We start from the raw sequence: 13,834 nt of genomic DNA, 5'->3' as shown, positions 1-13,834 counted from the left end.
AGCCCATCCTGGGTTCCTGCTGCAAAAAGGAATCAAGAGTAGGCTGGGGGTGGGACACGCCTAGTCCTTCAGGAGTCAGATATGTGAAAGCACAACATTAGCCTTGTTGTGGCTACAGAGCTTCCTAAACCCCAAGATTCCTGCCTAAGCTTATGACAAATGCCTATTATAAAATTTCATATCTTGAGAAATCCAAGTTACATTTTTATTTTATACTTGAAGTTAAATTTTATTTTTAATTAATTTTATTGATTATGCCATTAAAGTTGTTCCAATTTTTCCCACTTTTCCCACCTCCACACAGAACCCCCAACTCCCTCAGGCAGTCCCCACACCTTTCTTCATGTCCATGGGTCATGAGTGAGTTCTTTAGCTTCCCCGTTTCCTATGCTGTACTTCATATTCCTATGGCTATTCTGTGACTACCAATTTGTACTTCTTAATCCCCTCACCTCTTCATCCATTTCTCCATACTCCCCCCCATCTGGCAACCATCAAAACGCTCTCCTTATCCATGATTATGTCTCTGTTCTTCTCGTTAGCTTAGTTTGGTTTTTACATTCAACTGTTCACAGATATGTATTTCCATTTTCTTGTTCATAGTTTTAATCTTTTTTTCCTTATATAAGGCCCTTTAACATTTCCTATAATACTATTTGGTGATGATGAACTCCTTTAGTTTTTTCTTGTCTGGGAAGCTCTTCATCTGCCCTTTGATTCTAAATGATGTCTTTGCTGGGTAGAGCAGTCTTGGCTAGCAGTTCCTGCTTTTCTTGCCTGCGAAGTATTTCTTCCAGGCAAAGTTTCTTTTGAGAAATCAGCCGACAGTCTTATGGGAACTGCCCTGTAGGTACCTAACTGCTTTTCTCTTGCTGCTTTAAGGCTCTCCTCTTTAACCTTTGGCATTTTAATTATGATGTCTTGTGGTGGGCCTCTTTGCATCCATCTTGTTTGGAGCTCTCTGTGCTTCCTGGATTTGCATGTCTATTTCCTTCCCCAAGTTAGGGAAGTTTTCTTTCATTACTTTTTCAAATAGATTTCCAATTCTTGCTCTTTCTCTTCTCCTTCTGGCACACCTATGATGTGAATGTTGGAACGCTTGAAGTTGTCCCAGAAGCTGCTTACAATATCCTTGGTATTTTTCCATTCTTTTTCTTCTTCTTGTTCTGATTGGTGGTTTTGCCTCCTTATGTTCCAAATCATTGGTTTGATTCTTGGCCTCATCCACTGTACTGTTGTTTCCCTGGAAATTGTTCTTTATTTCAACTAGTGTATCCTTCATTTCTTTCTTTCTTTTTTTTATCCTTCATTTCTGACTGGATCTTTTTTATGCTGTTGAGGTCCTCACTAAGTTCCCTGAGCATCCTTATAACCAGTGCTTTGAACTCTACCTCTGATACATTGCTTATCTCCATTTGTTTAGTTCTTTCTCTGGGGTTTTGATCTGTTCTTTCATTTGGGCCATGTTTCTTTGTCTCCTCATATCAGCAGACTCCCTGTGTTTGTTTCCACGTATTAGGCAGAGATGCTTTGACTCCCTGTTTCGGTAATATGGTCTCATGTAGTGGGTGTCCTGTAGGATCCAGTGGCACAGCCTCCCCTATCACCCAAGCTGGGTACTCAGGGTACACCTTTCATGTGGGCTGAGTATACCCTGCTCTTATAGTTGAGCCTTGGTTGCTATTTGCAGGTCAATGGGAGGGACTTACCCAGACCACTCAGCTGCAAGGATTGGTTGTGACCACTGACCATGAAACTCCACCCTCTGTGGAGGAACAGCTGTGCAGGGGCAGGCTGGGGCAGGCTCCAACATGGTCTGTAGCTGTCCACTGGGTGTGCTGGCCCGTGGGTTTCCCAGGTGGTGCATGCCAAGATCAGCCCCCACCTGTGTCTTGCCCGGAGCCACCCTGAGTGAGTTATAAAGCAATCTGAGATGCTGCTCCTTGTGCTGGGCTTGGAGATTTCCAGGTGAAGCCAAGCTGTGAATCCAGGCTGCTAGTTCTGGGCCTGGGGCTCACTGAGGCCAGCTGTTGCTTGTTTGAGAGGATTTAGGAAGTGGTCAAGCCTGGGCTAAGACCAGCCATTCTTAAGGAAAAGCCACTGTTAACAGCTTGGGTGGGTTGGAAAGTTGGGTGGGGCAGAGCCTCAAGGGATCTCCAGGGTGGGGCAAACAGTGTTAGGTTAATGAGTCTCAGATAAGGCATCCACCTACTGGTTCTTTGGTTCTGTGGGAAGTGGGGGAGGAGGGCTCAGAAAAGGAACAATGGGCTCTGCCCCCCTTTCTGTCTGAGAGAAAGCTATCCCCCACTGGGGGACAGCTTTAATGGTTTTGTTGCCTGAACAACAGTTCTTGCCTTGATGCCAGACACTTCAGTTCCTCCCTGTCTGCAACCGGTGCCTTTCAAGCTGCTACCCCAGTGCTGGAGCTCAGAGGGAGTGAGTATGAGTAAGTCCACTTGCGACTTCTTTAAGAGGAACTGCTTGGGACTCCAGAAGTTTATTCTACCAACTCAATCTCCCCTAGTTTTTGCAGCCAGAAGTTTTGGGGACTTATATGCCTGGCACTGGAACCCTAGGCTGGGAGTCCTGGTATGGGGCTGGGACTCCTCACTCCCAACATATCCCTTACGAATTTTTACCCAGCACATCCAAGTGTGGGAGCAGCCCATTTCCTACCAGTCTGAACGGATGCAGTTTCTATGGTTCTGTAGTTCTCAGACTTTCATTCAACTCAATTTCTGACAATTCAGAATAACCGTTGTTCTGTATTTTAGTTGTAATTTTCATGTGGTTGTGTGAGGAGGTGAGTTGTGTTTACCTACACCTCCATCTTAACCAGAAGTTCCCAAGTAACATTTTAGATATTAGTTTTCATGCTCATTTTAAGCCACTTTTCAGTTATTATCAGAGACCTAATCCCCCTTGATTAACAGGAAAGGCAAACAGGCCCTGTGGTAAGCTTATTAACTGTTCTTCATTGCCAAAGAGGAGAAATGTGTGAGGAAATCATTAAAAGTAGGAGGAAAATTATTTGAAGCCAGCTTCTAATTATCAATGAGTCCTCCTTGGAAAGAGAAGGTACTTATAAATAAAACTACAGATACTAAGATGGAATAATAACCCAAGATGACAACAATATCACTGTGACTCACCACACATGCACACAGCCTACTGGTACGCACGAGTCCTCATGTATGCGCCCAGACAACAAAGCCACTATAGTCCCATAAGTCATCATGAGAAAAACAAAGATGGGATGAAGGCAGGTAACAGTTTGACAAAACAGAAAATATTTATCAAGCCCCAATGTTCCTTTGATACTGTATGCACTAATCCATTTTTGGTACATGTATTTAAGTTAATGGTTTTGTTGCCTGAACATCATATTACTTATTCTGCTCAATAAAATAATGTCAAATCTTATTTTTTAAAATATTTTATTTATTTATTTTTAGAGAAGGGGAAGGGAAGGAGAAAGAGAGGGAGAGAAACATCAACGTGTAGTTGCCTCTCAAGTGCCCCCCTACTGGGGATCTGGCCAACAACCCAGGCATGTGCTCTGACTGGGAATCAAACCAGTGACTCTTTGGTTCACAGGCTGGCACTCAATCCACTGAACCATACCAGCCAGGGTTCGAATCTTAATTCTTTAATCTAAAATTTTAGATATTTTACCTAATTTGTCCTTAGGATAACAGATAATTTAAAAACCCACTAAAAGTTAAAATAAAACAACACAGCATAATTCATTACAAAATGTTGGTGCTGGAGTATAAATAGTCCCTCACAGCAAGTTGGCAACCACTAAAGAATGAGTGAATTTAGGGAATAAATACCAACAGACACTAAACAAGTGGATAAAAGTGAGATGTTGTACCCTCAACTTTACTGAACTCACCTATCAATTCTGGTGGCTTTTGTGAAAATTCCAACAGACTTTCTACACGGAAGATCATGTCTTTGAAAAGAAAGAGTTACTTCTTCCTTTTGTTTCTTGCCTAAGTGTACTGGTTAGAACAGAAATGGTGAGAATGGACATTCTTGTCTTGCTCCTACTGTTAAGGGGAAAGCTTAAATCTTTCACAATTAAGTATGATGTTTACACAGATCCCCTTTATCAGATTAAGGAAGTTCCCTTCTTTTCCTACTTTGCTAAGAGTTTTATCAGAAATAGCTGTTGGCTTTTAAAACTCTGTGCAGATAGTTGTTGATTAGTCCTTTTTTTAAGCCCAAAAGGTCCTGTTTATCTTACTTATGGCCTGCTCCTTAGGGTCTCTTTAATTTTCTGTAAGAAACACCTGCTGCATCAGGCCACACAGAGGTAAGTGGAGGGTTTTCTTGGTAACTGTGAGCCATTCTAGCAAATTATGGAAACTGAGGAGGGTGTCGTAAAAGTAGTCTTGTGGGACTGAGCCCCCTTAACTTGTGGGATCTGATACGCCAGGTAGACAGTGTTGAAACTGAATTGAGTTACTGGACATCCAGCTTGGTGTCCAGAGAACTGGAGAGGCAGTGTTAGGAAAAACCAAAAGTGCCCTGGCTCGTATGGCTCAGTGGGTAAGTGCCAGCCTGTAAACCAAAGGGTCACCAATTTGATTCCCAGTCAGGGCACAGGCCTGGGTTTTGGGCCAGGTCCCGAGTGGGGGGCGGCACACGAGAGACAACCACACATTGATGTTTCTCTCCCTCTCTTTCTCCCTCCTTTCCCCTCTCTCTAAAAATAAATAAATAAAATCTTAAAAGAAAAATAAAAAACAAAGAGTATTTGGTGTCAAGAGGGAAAAAACCCTCATTGCCTGTCTGGCAAACAATTACTGCCCTGCACTGACTAATGTCCAGTATTTCATATATTCTGTCCATTTTTTAATTATTGGGTTGGCCAAAAGTCCATAAGGTTTTCTCCATAAAATAAAAGACACATTTTTTATTTTCAGCAATAACTTTATTGATTTGGATATCTTCAGTATGTTGGCTGTCTCTTGCATAGTATAATGCTGATTGTTCTCAACTTCTTGATTTGATCACTACCAACTTCAACTGGTCTCCCAACTGTGCAGCATTGTCCACCAAGAAATCTCTGCATGAAACTTCACGAACCACCGTTGACATGTTCCAGCAGTCACAGCACCTTCTTCATACACTGCATAAATCTTTTTTTGCATTTTAGTTGCGTTTTTTCCCTCTTGAAATAATAAACCATAATATGATAATATGCCAAAATGTTGTGTATTTTCTTCCATCTCCATTATTAAAATGGCTACACAGAACTTCCGGCCAAGATGGAGGTGTAGGTGGAAACACTGTGCGTCCTCACACAACCAAGTTTAAAGACAACAAAGTTTTAATAACAAAAACGCAATCAAAACATAGAAAATTTGTGGGGGCCCGCCAGGCCACAAGGGGATCAAGGACAGAGTTCTCCACTGTGAAAATGGTGGATGAACTTGGTTTCTGGTCCCTGGAGCCGGCGGTACCTTGCCACTTTCCTAACCTTCTAGTTCCCAGCCTTGAAGGATATAACAAGATTTTGGCATGAGTGTCATGTTCCAAGACGGTTATGAGAACTTCTTGCCCTTTTGATAGCTTAAGGGAGTGCACGAACTTTGAAAAACAACATTGTTTCTAGTTCCTTGCAGTCTTGCTTCAGGCGTTAACAGTTTGTATTTAAGACAGCTGTTCCTTGAATGAAGTTGCCATTTGCCAGCAGAGCATTTGGTCCTCTCCACTCTTTTAATTCTAAGTCCCTCGTCTCACCTCGTGACCACCCTTGCTGCAGCGGGCTGTGGCAAAAATTGAACCATACGGAAGTCCGACAACAACGAACAGATCATCTAGACCGGTAAGAGGGGCGGAACCAGCGACTGGCAGAGTGGGGTCTCACAGAAAAAATCGGCCAGACCGACCCAGGGACCCAAGCATACGGGCGGCAGTTGGCAGATCCCAGGCATGGGGTGGGACCCAGTGAGGGCACAAGGCGGCCAGCTGACCACGGTCACATTCCCGCACAGATAAACTAGGCAAAGGAGCAAGCAGTGAGACAGACCACGCAGGCCCCAGCGGCAGGAAGCAGCAGAGGGGACCACCATTGCCCTTCTTTGACCCCACCCCCACATACAGCGTCACTACAGAGCGACTGAGTGGTCCCGCCCTGGTGAACACCTAACGCTGTGCCCCTCATACATAACAGGCACAACCAGACCAATACATTATGGCTCAAGAAAAACTCAAAGCCCCAGAGCCAATAATTCTAAGCGACCAAGAAATAGCCAACCTATCAGATGCACAGTTAAAAACACTGGTGATCAGGATGCTCACAGAACTGGTTGCTTTTAGTCACAAATTAGAGGAACAAATGAAGGCTAAACTAATTGAAATGAAGGGAAATGCACAGGAAACCAATAGTGATGGGAAAAAACTGGGACTCAAATCAAGGGAGTGGACCAGAAGGAAGAAAAAAATGACCAAACAGAAAAGAATGAAGAAATGAGAATTCAAAAAAATGAGGAGAGGCTTAGGAACCTTCAGGAAATCTTTAAACGTTCCAACATCTAAATTATAGGGGTACCAGAAGGGGAAGAGGAACAGCCACGAGTGGAAAACTTATTTGAACAAATAATAAAGGAGAACTTCCCCAATCTGGCAAAGGAAATAGACTTCCAGGAAGTCCAGGAAACTTAGAGAGTCCCAAAGAAGTTGGACCCAAGAAGGAACACACCAAGGCACATCATAATTACATTACCCAAGATTAAATGAAGGAAAGAATCCTAGAAGCAGCAAGAGATAAGGAAACAGTCACCTACAAAGGAGCTCCCATCAGACTGTCAGCGGATTTCTCAAAAGAGACCTTACAGGCAAGAAGGGGCTGGAAAGAAGTATTCTAAGACATGAAATCCAAAGACTAGATTGCTCTATTCAGCAAAGCTTTCATTTAGAATGGAAGGACAGATAAAGAAAGTGCTTCTCAGATAAGATCAAATTCAAGGAGTTCATCATCACCAAGCCCTTATTCTATGAAATGTTAAAGGGACTTATCTAAGAAAAAGAAGATAAAAAATATGAACAGTGAAAGGACAGCAAACTCTCAGTTATTAACAACCACACCTAAAACAAAAGCAAACTAAGAGGATAGCTATATCGGGAGCAGAACCATAGAAATGAAGATTGCATGGAGGGTTAGCAACAGGGAAGTGGGAGGAGGAGAAGGGGGAGAAGGTACAGAGAATAAGTAGCATAGATGGTAGGTAGAAAATAGACAGGGGGCGAGCAAGAATAGCATGGGAAATATAGAATCTAAAGAACTTGAGACACATGGACATAAACTAAAGGGGGGGAATGGTGGGTGAGGGGGTGTGCTGGGTGGAGGGGAATGAAGGGGGGAATAGGACAACTGTAATGGCATAATCAATAAAATATATTTTAAAAAATCAAATAAAATGGCTACACAAAAATTCACCAATTTTGATAAGTTTTTTAAAATGCACGCTGATATGACAGCTGTCACAATACAATCAAAGAAAATTGTTTAGAAGGAAGTTAAATACAACTATGTGCTACTAGAGCCATCTTACAGAAAAAAAGAAATGAACTTTTTGGCCAACCCAACATTTCACACAGAAGGTAAACTGATCCCTGTCACTCCATCTCAGTCCAAAGCGGAAATCCTCAAATCCAAGTCTCCTTAACCTTCACTCCATAAGCCTCCTGTGCCTACTTCCATCAGGGAACTTCTACTGGAATCATCTGAGTCTGTATCTGTATGACGCATGAGACCCAAGATGAAGCAAAAGCTTTACCTCTGTGCCACCAGCCCCCAGCAGAGACTTGGCACCCATGAGATTCTCAGGAGGCTGCACTGGACAATCACATTCACGTACCAAACCCTGGCACAGAATCTAAAGGGCAGTAAGAACAAAGGTCCGGGAACCATTCAGAAAGGCCAAACCCAAGCCTTTCCACCAGAACATCAGAACAAAAGCTAAATTCATTAGCCCCAGAGACTTGGGAATTTGTTTTCCCCTAGTGACAGTAAGAAGAGTGCTCAAAGCAAAGCCCAAAACAGAAAGTATTCTGATGAACTGCATAAACACCACATAAAAGGGCAATTAGTGTAACTTGCACTTTCAATTACTCCTTTGTTTTTATTTCTCTCAGAAACTATATGTTTCTAGTCGGTAAAGGGGTCTTTCCAGGCATCTCTTAAAAAAATAAGAGATTGATAACATTGGATTTTATAAGTATTTACTTAATTTTAGATCATTTCTTTCCATCGTTCCTTGTTTAAAACTTCTCAAGTAAGAATAATGCTTGTGAACAACCTTTTTTGTTAATGCAGGATAGGAGAAAGCATACAATAGTTCTATCCTGACTACCCTAGCCATAACCATATCTTAATGTGCAGAAATGGTACATAAAGTTTGAGAATAAATCAGTTCCTAGACACATTCTACAGGACTTTCCTAAATTAGATCATAACAACTTTAAAGGTCAAGTAAAGCCAAAAACACTTTCGATCTTAGTATGGCTCTTTGAAGTGAGCTACAAAACTTCCCCATCAATAAAGCTCACATCCCAGACATGTGCGTATGTACGACACTAATGGAAGAAGGAATGAATTGTTATGTAGATAAAAGATTAAGAAAAGCCTGCTACGCCCATTCCTAGAGAATATTGTGGGGTAGGTTTAAAGCCCTGTTGTGCCTTTTAAAGCCCTGTTGAGCCTTCTTTCCTTGAAGAAGGCTCTCAACAAAGACCCTGTCCACCACAGTGTAGGCAATCAGAGCAGGTACATTCTCACCAGAAGGAGAGATCCCAAACTAATTATCTCATATCCTGTTTCAAATCCTTCAGGAGGCCTACTCTTTCTACAGAATTAAGAGAAGAAAAAAAAAACACTTCTATCATATATATACTATGGGTACTTCAGGATCTATAAAACGACACACCAAAAAGACTTATTCTTTTCCCACGCATCATATTTTCTTTTCCAGGGTTTCCCAAAGTATGTTATTTGTAGGTCAATTAAGTTTGGATACACAAGATTAACAAAAGTAATAAGCAGGTTTTCTTTTTTTAAAAATATATTTTATTGATTATACCATTACAGTTTTTCTATTCCCCCCTTCATTCCCCTCCACCCACACACTCCCTCCCCCACTATTCTCCCCCCTTAGTTTATAACCACGTGTCTCAATTTCTTTAGATTCTATATTTCCCCCATTATTCTCGCCCTCCCCCCTATCTATTTTCTACCTACCATCTATGCTATTTTCTGTGCCTTCTCCTCCCTTCTCCTCCTCCCACCCCCGTTTCTAACCCTCCATGTGTTCTTCATTTCTATGGTTCTGCTCCCGATATAGCTGTCCTCTTGGTTTGCTTTTGTTTTAGGTGTGGTTGTTAATAACTGTGAGTTTGCTGTCCTTTCACTGTTCATATTTTTCATCTTCTTTTTCTTATATAAGTCCCTTTAGCATTTCATATAATAAGGGCTTGGTGATGATGAACTCCTTGAACTTGACCTTATCTGAGAAGCACTTTATCTGTCCTTCCATTCTAAATGAAAGTTTTGCTGGATAAAGCAATCTTGGCTGTAGGTCTTTGGATTTCATGACTTGGAATACTTCTTTCCAGCCCCTTCTTGCCTGTAAGGTCTCTTTTGAGAAATCCGCTGACAGTCTGATGGGTACTCCTTTGTAGGTGACTGTCCCCTTATCCCTTGCTGCTTCTAGGATTCTCTCCTTCATTTTAGTCTTGGCTAATGTAATTATGATGTGCCTTGGTGTGTTCCTTCTTGGGTCCAACTTCTTTGGCACTCTCTGAGCTTCCTGGATTTCCTGGAAGTCTATTTCCTTTGCCAGACTGGGGAAGTTCTCCTTTATTATTTGTTCAAATAAGTTTTCCACTCGTGGCTGTTTCTTTCCCCCTTCTGGTACCCCTATAATCCGGATGTTGGAACGTTTAAAGATGTCCTGGAGGTTCCTAAGCCTCTCCTCATTTTTTTGAATTCTCATTTCTTCATTCCTTTCTGGTGGGATGTTTTGTTCTTCCTTCTGGTCCATTCCATTGATTTGAGTCCCAGTTTCCTTTCCATCACTATTGGTTTCCTGTGCATCTCCCTTCATTTCAATTAGTTTAGCCTTCATATGTTCCTCTAATTTGTGACTATGTTCCTCTAATTTGTGACTATAATCTACCAGTTCTGTGAGCATCCTGATAAAGTGTCCTGAATTGTGCTTCTGAGAGGCTGGCAATTTCTGGGTCGCTTAGAGTTATTGGCTCTAGGACTTGAGTTCTTCTTGCACCATCTTTTGGGCTGTTCGTGCCTGTTCCGTAGCAGGATCAGAGCCCTAAAGTGTTCACTAGAATAGGGCAACTAAGTCGCTAGGTTGTCACGTTGTATGTGGGGGCAGGGTCAAAGAGGGACAATGGCTTCCCGTCTGCCACCTGCCTCCGCGTCCCCCACCGGTGCCGCAGCCACCACCGTCACCAGGCCCACGCGTTTCCTTCCACTGCACGCAAGTGTGCCACCGCTGTTAGCCCTCCACCACTGGGTTCACCCCCTGGGGCCTGTGTGGTCCGTCTCACTGTGCGCGAATGTGCAACTGCGGTCAGTCTGCCCCACCCCCCGACTGGTTCCGGGCTGCCTGCACGCCTAGGTCAGAGGATCTGTCCTGCCCGACCCAGCTCCGCTGCTGGCTCCACCTCTCTTACCGTCCCCGTTGAACAGTTCGTAGTTGTCGGACTTCTGTATAATTTCGTTTTCTGGTCTTTGGGTGTGTCCTAGTTCTCCAAACCTTTGTTGTGTTCAGACTTGGTTGTGGGAGAAGGCACAGTGTTTCCACCTATGCCTCCATCTTGGCGGAAGTCCAGGTTTCCTTACTGTAGAACCTGTCAACCTTTTGTGGATGTGCACCAAAGCTTCCAGAATTCTCTATAGAACACCTCAATGGACCAATGGCTCATTCCTTTTCTCTTCTCTAACATACCACCCTCCCCACACTCCTTCTTCTGCATATCATGAAAACAAAGACCTATTTCTGTACTCACTCTCTCCTATCTGACGCACACATCCCTCACGCCACAGATGGCAGTTCTCCAGATGTGGCACCATTTCTCGTGTCCCTTCACCTGGGTACTCCAAACCTTTCCTTACCCTCTCAGCTTGGCTCACCTGTTTTTTCCACTCTCCTTTTGAAAATTAAAAATATAGACAAAAAAGACAAATCACAGAATAAAAAACCTATATTTCTATTCATCAAAAGTGACAACCGTGAGACTAAACTAATAACACCTCAAGTCTTTTTTGTCAATAAAAGAACAAAATAGGATAAAGTGTCTTTCAATTTCTGGTGATAAACCTACTTCTCTCCTCCTTTCCCCAAAGGAAAGCACTTCATGAGTGTGTTGCACATCCTTCTAGTCCACTTTTATATTTTTTACATGCAGATTACGTATTCGCTAACAATAAACATCATTAAGTTTTACAAAAAACTTAACATGATGACACCATACAAGTACAATTTATAAACTTTCTTTTTCACTCAACAAAATCTACCCATACTGACACTCAACTCAACAAGACCCTACCAATATTGATCTTACCAGTCTATCAACATTGATCCCATTGCTACCTCCAATTGCTAAAAACTTAGTATGCACCAAGTCTTGTCTCGAAGTGCTTCATGTGTATTATCTATTTACCCATTTGAACAACCCACTGAGATGTCCCAAATGCCTACAGCCGGTACAGGGCAGGAAAGGTACTTTCTCCAGGTATGGCCAACTCCAAGGCTGTGCCCTTAACCACTATGCTAAGCTGCCCCGAGTACCAATAGCCAAGTGAGCACTTTCCCTATGTCAGGTGTTTTGTACATATGTCTCTTAACCCTCTGAACCACAGTATGTGTCAAGTACAGTTAATTATCTTCATTTTAGTGGTGATGAAACTCAGGCTGGAGAAGGTGCTGGAGGCCTGGTGTGAACCATGACTCTAATCCTTCAGAGGCCAAGGCTTACCTAATACTGTACTAAATGTCAGGTTTACTTTAACAAAAAAAAAGTGAAAGATGAGATAAGAAGGATGGGGTGGTGGGCGTTTTGAGAGACCTGAGCGCCCAGGTCAGGAGTATAGGTTGACTGGATACATGACGTTATACCAATGTCACTAGTCCCTGATTGCACAATACCAGGGCATTCTGGGAACAGGAAAATGATACTTACAGTCATGGACCTTATAGCAATGCTTCTGCAAGCGCTTGATGTCCCATTCCTCCAGCACTCCGTGAGTCATCAGCAACTGGAGGAACCGCCGGTGGACGTCAGTCATGATGCCCACCCTTCTTGTGTTACCCTGCATGGTGAAGGAGCTAAAAAAGAAATAAATGAAATCAAGTTTTCATTTGTTCTAGAGCACACCAAAAACAATGTTCTAGACTTTGTGTGCATTTGCATTAACAAATATAAATTTGTTATGGTTTTTAAAATCAAGGTCATTGTGCTGAATACTACGTAACTGAAAAGGACACAAGTCGGGGGCTGGTCAAAGCACACTGGGCAGTGGTGAGAAGGGTGCATTCTGGAGCCAGCCAGAACACCTGCCTTCACAGCCTGCTGCACCACTTAGGCATGAAAGCGGGAAACACCACCTCCATGTGCTTTAGTTTCTGATCTGTAATATCAGAATAGTAACAGAGACATCCTCCACACAGTTACCATGAAGACTACATGAGGTATTACACATAAAAACCTGGTAATAGACTAAGTACCAAGTAAGTGTTAGCCTCTTTCACTATTAGATGGTTCTGGGTCTGAACATTGGCTCAGCCACTTACTAGATCTATGGCCTCGATAAATTTAGCTGAGACTCATTTTCTCACTAAAAAAATAGAATAATGTTCGCTGCTTCCAGAACTGCTAGTAAACACTTAATAAATGTTAGTTTCCTTTTCTTCGCCCAAACCACTAATAAAACTGACATCATAGGACTGAGGTTATTTAAAATCTCCTGCTCTCTACTAAAACATTACCTTCCCACAGTGCATGAAGATTAGAGCTGATAAAACTATTAGATAAGTCCTGATCAAAAAGCCTGCTCCTGCCACAGCTAAGAACATGGGTTTAGAAGTAGACAGATGGCTTTGAAACCAGTTCTTGCTAAGCCTGCCTGATCGTAAGAATCACCTAAACTGTGCATTAAAAATACACATCCCTGGCCTCTTTCCTGGAGGTTCTGATTATAGAGGGGCCTGGAATTCTGAGGTTTTAACATTCACCTCAGGTTATATCATTATCTGACAAGAAATTGGCTGTTACCTAGACAAATATAGCACAGAAACATTTTTAGCTAACATATTAAATCTTCCTAAACCTGTCTTTTCATCTGTTGTGTAACATGGGGATAATAATTACTATATTTAAGACATAAGATAAATTTAAACATGATATGACTACTAAAGGTTTGCCAAGGACCTGACACATAGGAGATGCACAAAAACGCTAGTTACTGTTCTTTTCAACAGCATCACCAACTGGACCAGAGAGCTGGGAAGATGCGGTGTCTCAGAATCAGTTTCTCTGACTGTGTACTAGATTTCCTTGAGAATATCTCACCAGCATCCCAACCTCAACAAATTCTAAACGGGTCTCCTCCTTCTTCCAGGATCCTCCACACTGGTCCTCCCAGGTCCTCTTTACAGACCATCTGGTTTAGGTGGCACAGTCCAAGCAGTCATACAGACATCACAGACCTGACCCTCCTCTCCCTCACCCTCAGATCCAGCCAGGCATCAAGTCCTGCCAAGCTTACTTCCTATCACTAGGATGAGTATCTTCTTTTATC

General features: G+C 42.5%; 1 protein-coding gene across 2 annotated transcripts in view; it reads right to left on the bottom strand.

The window, feature by feature from the left end:
- The window catches only part of NSMCE1 (NSE1 component of SMC5/6 complex), a 41,712-nt gene that overhangs the window by 21,107 nt on the left and 6,771 nt on the right, over nt 1–13,834 (bottom strand). For both annotated transcript variants that reach the window (XM_037070886.1, XM_037070887.1), the window contains exon 2: nt 12,217–12,362. In XM_037070886.1, the coding sequence (XP_036926781.1) occupies nt 12,217–12,352 (136 nt within the window). In that variant the 5' untranslated portion in view covers nt 12,353–12,362. The remainder of the gene's footprint in view (nt 1–12,216; nt 12,363–13,834) is intronic.

The sequence above is a fragment of the Sturnira hondurensis genome, unplaced genomic scaffold (assembly GCF_014824575.4).
Source record: "Sturnira hondurensis isolate 20B ecotype Veracruz unplaced genomic scaffold, ASM1482457v3 Scaffold0019070, whole genome shotgun sequence".
Lineage (NCBI taxonomy): Eukaryota > Metazoa > Chordata > Mammalia > Chiroptera > Phyllostomidae > Sturnira > Sturnira hondurensis.
Note: the sequence above shows the minus strand (reverse complement) of the source record. Positions and strands in the feature narration are given on the sequence as shown.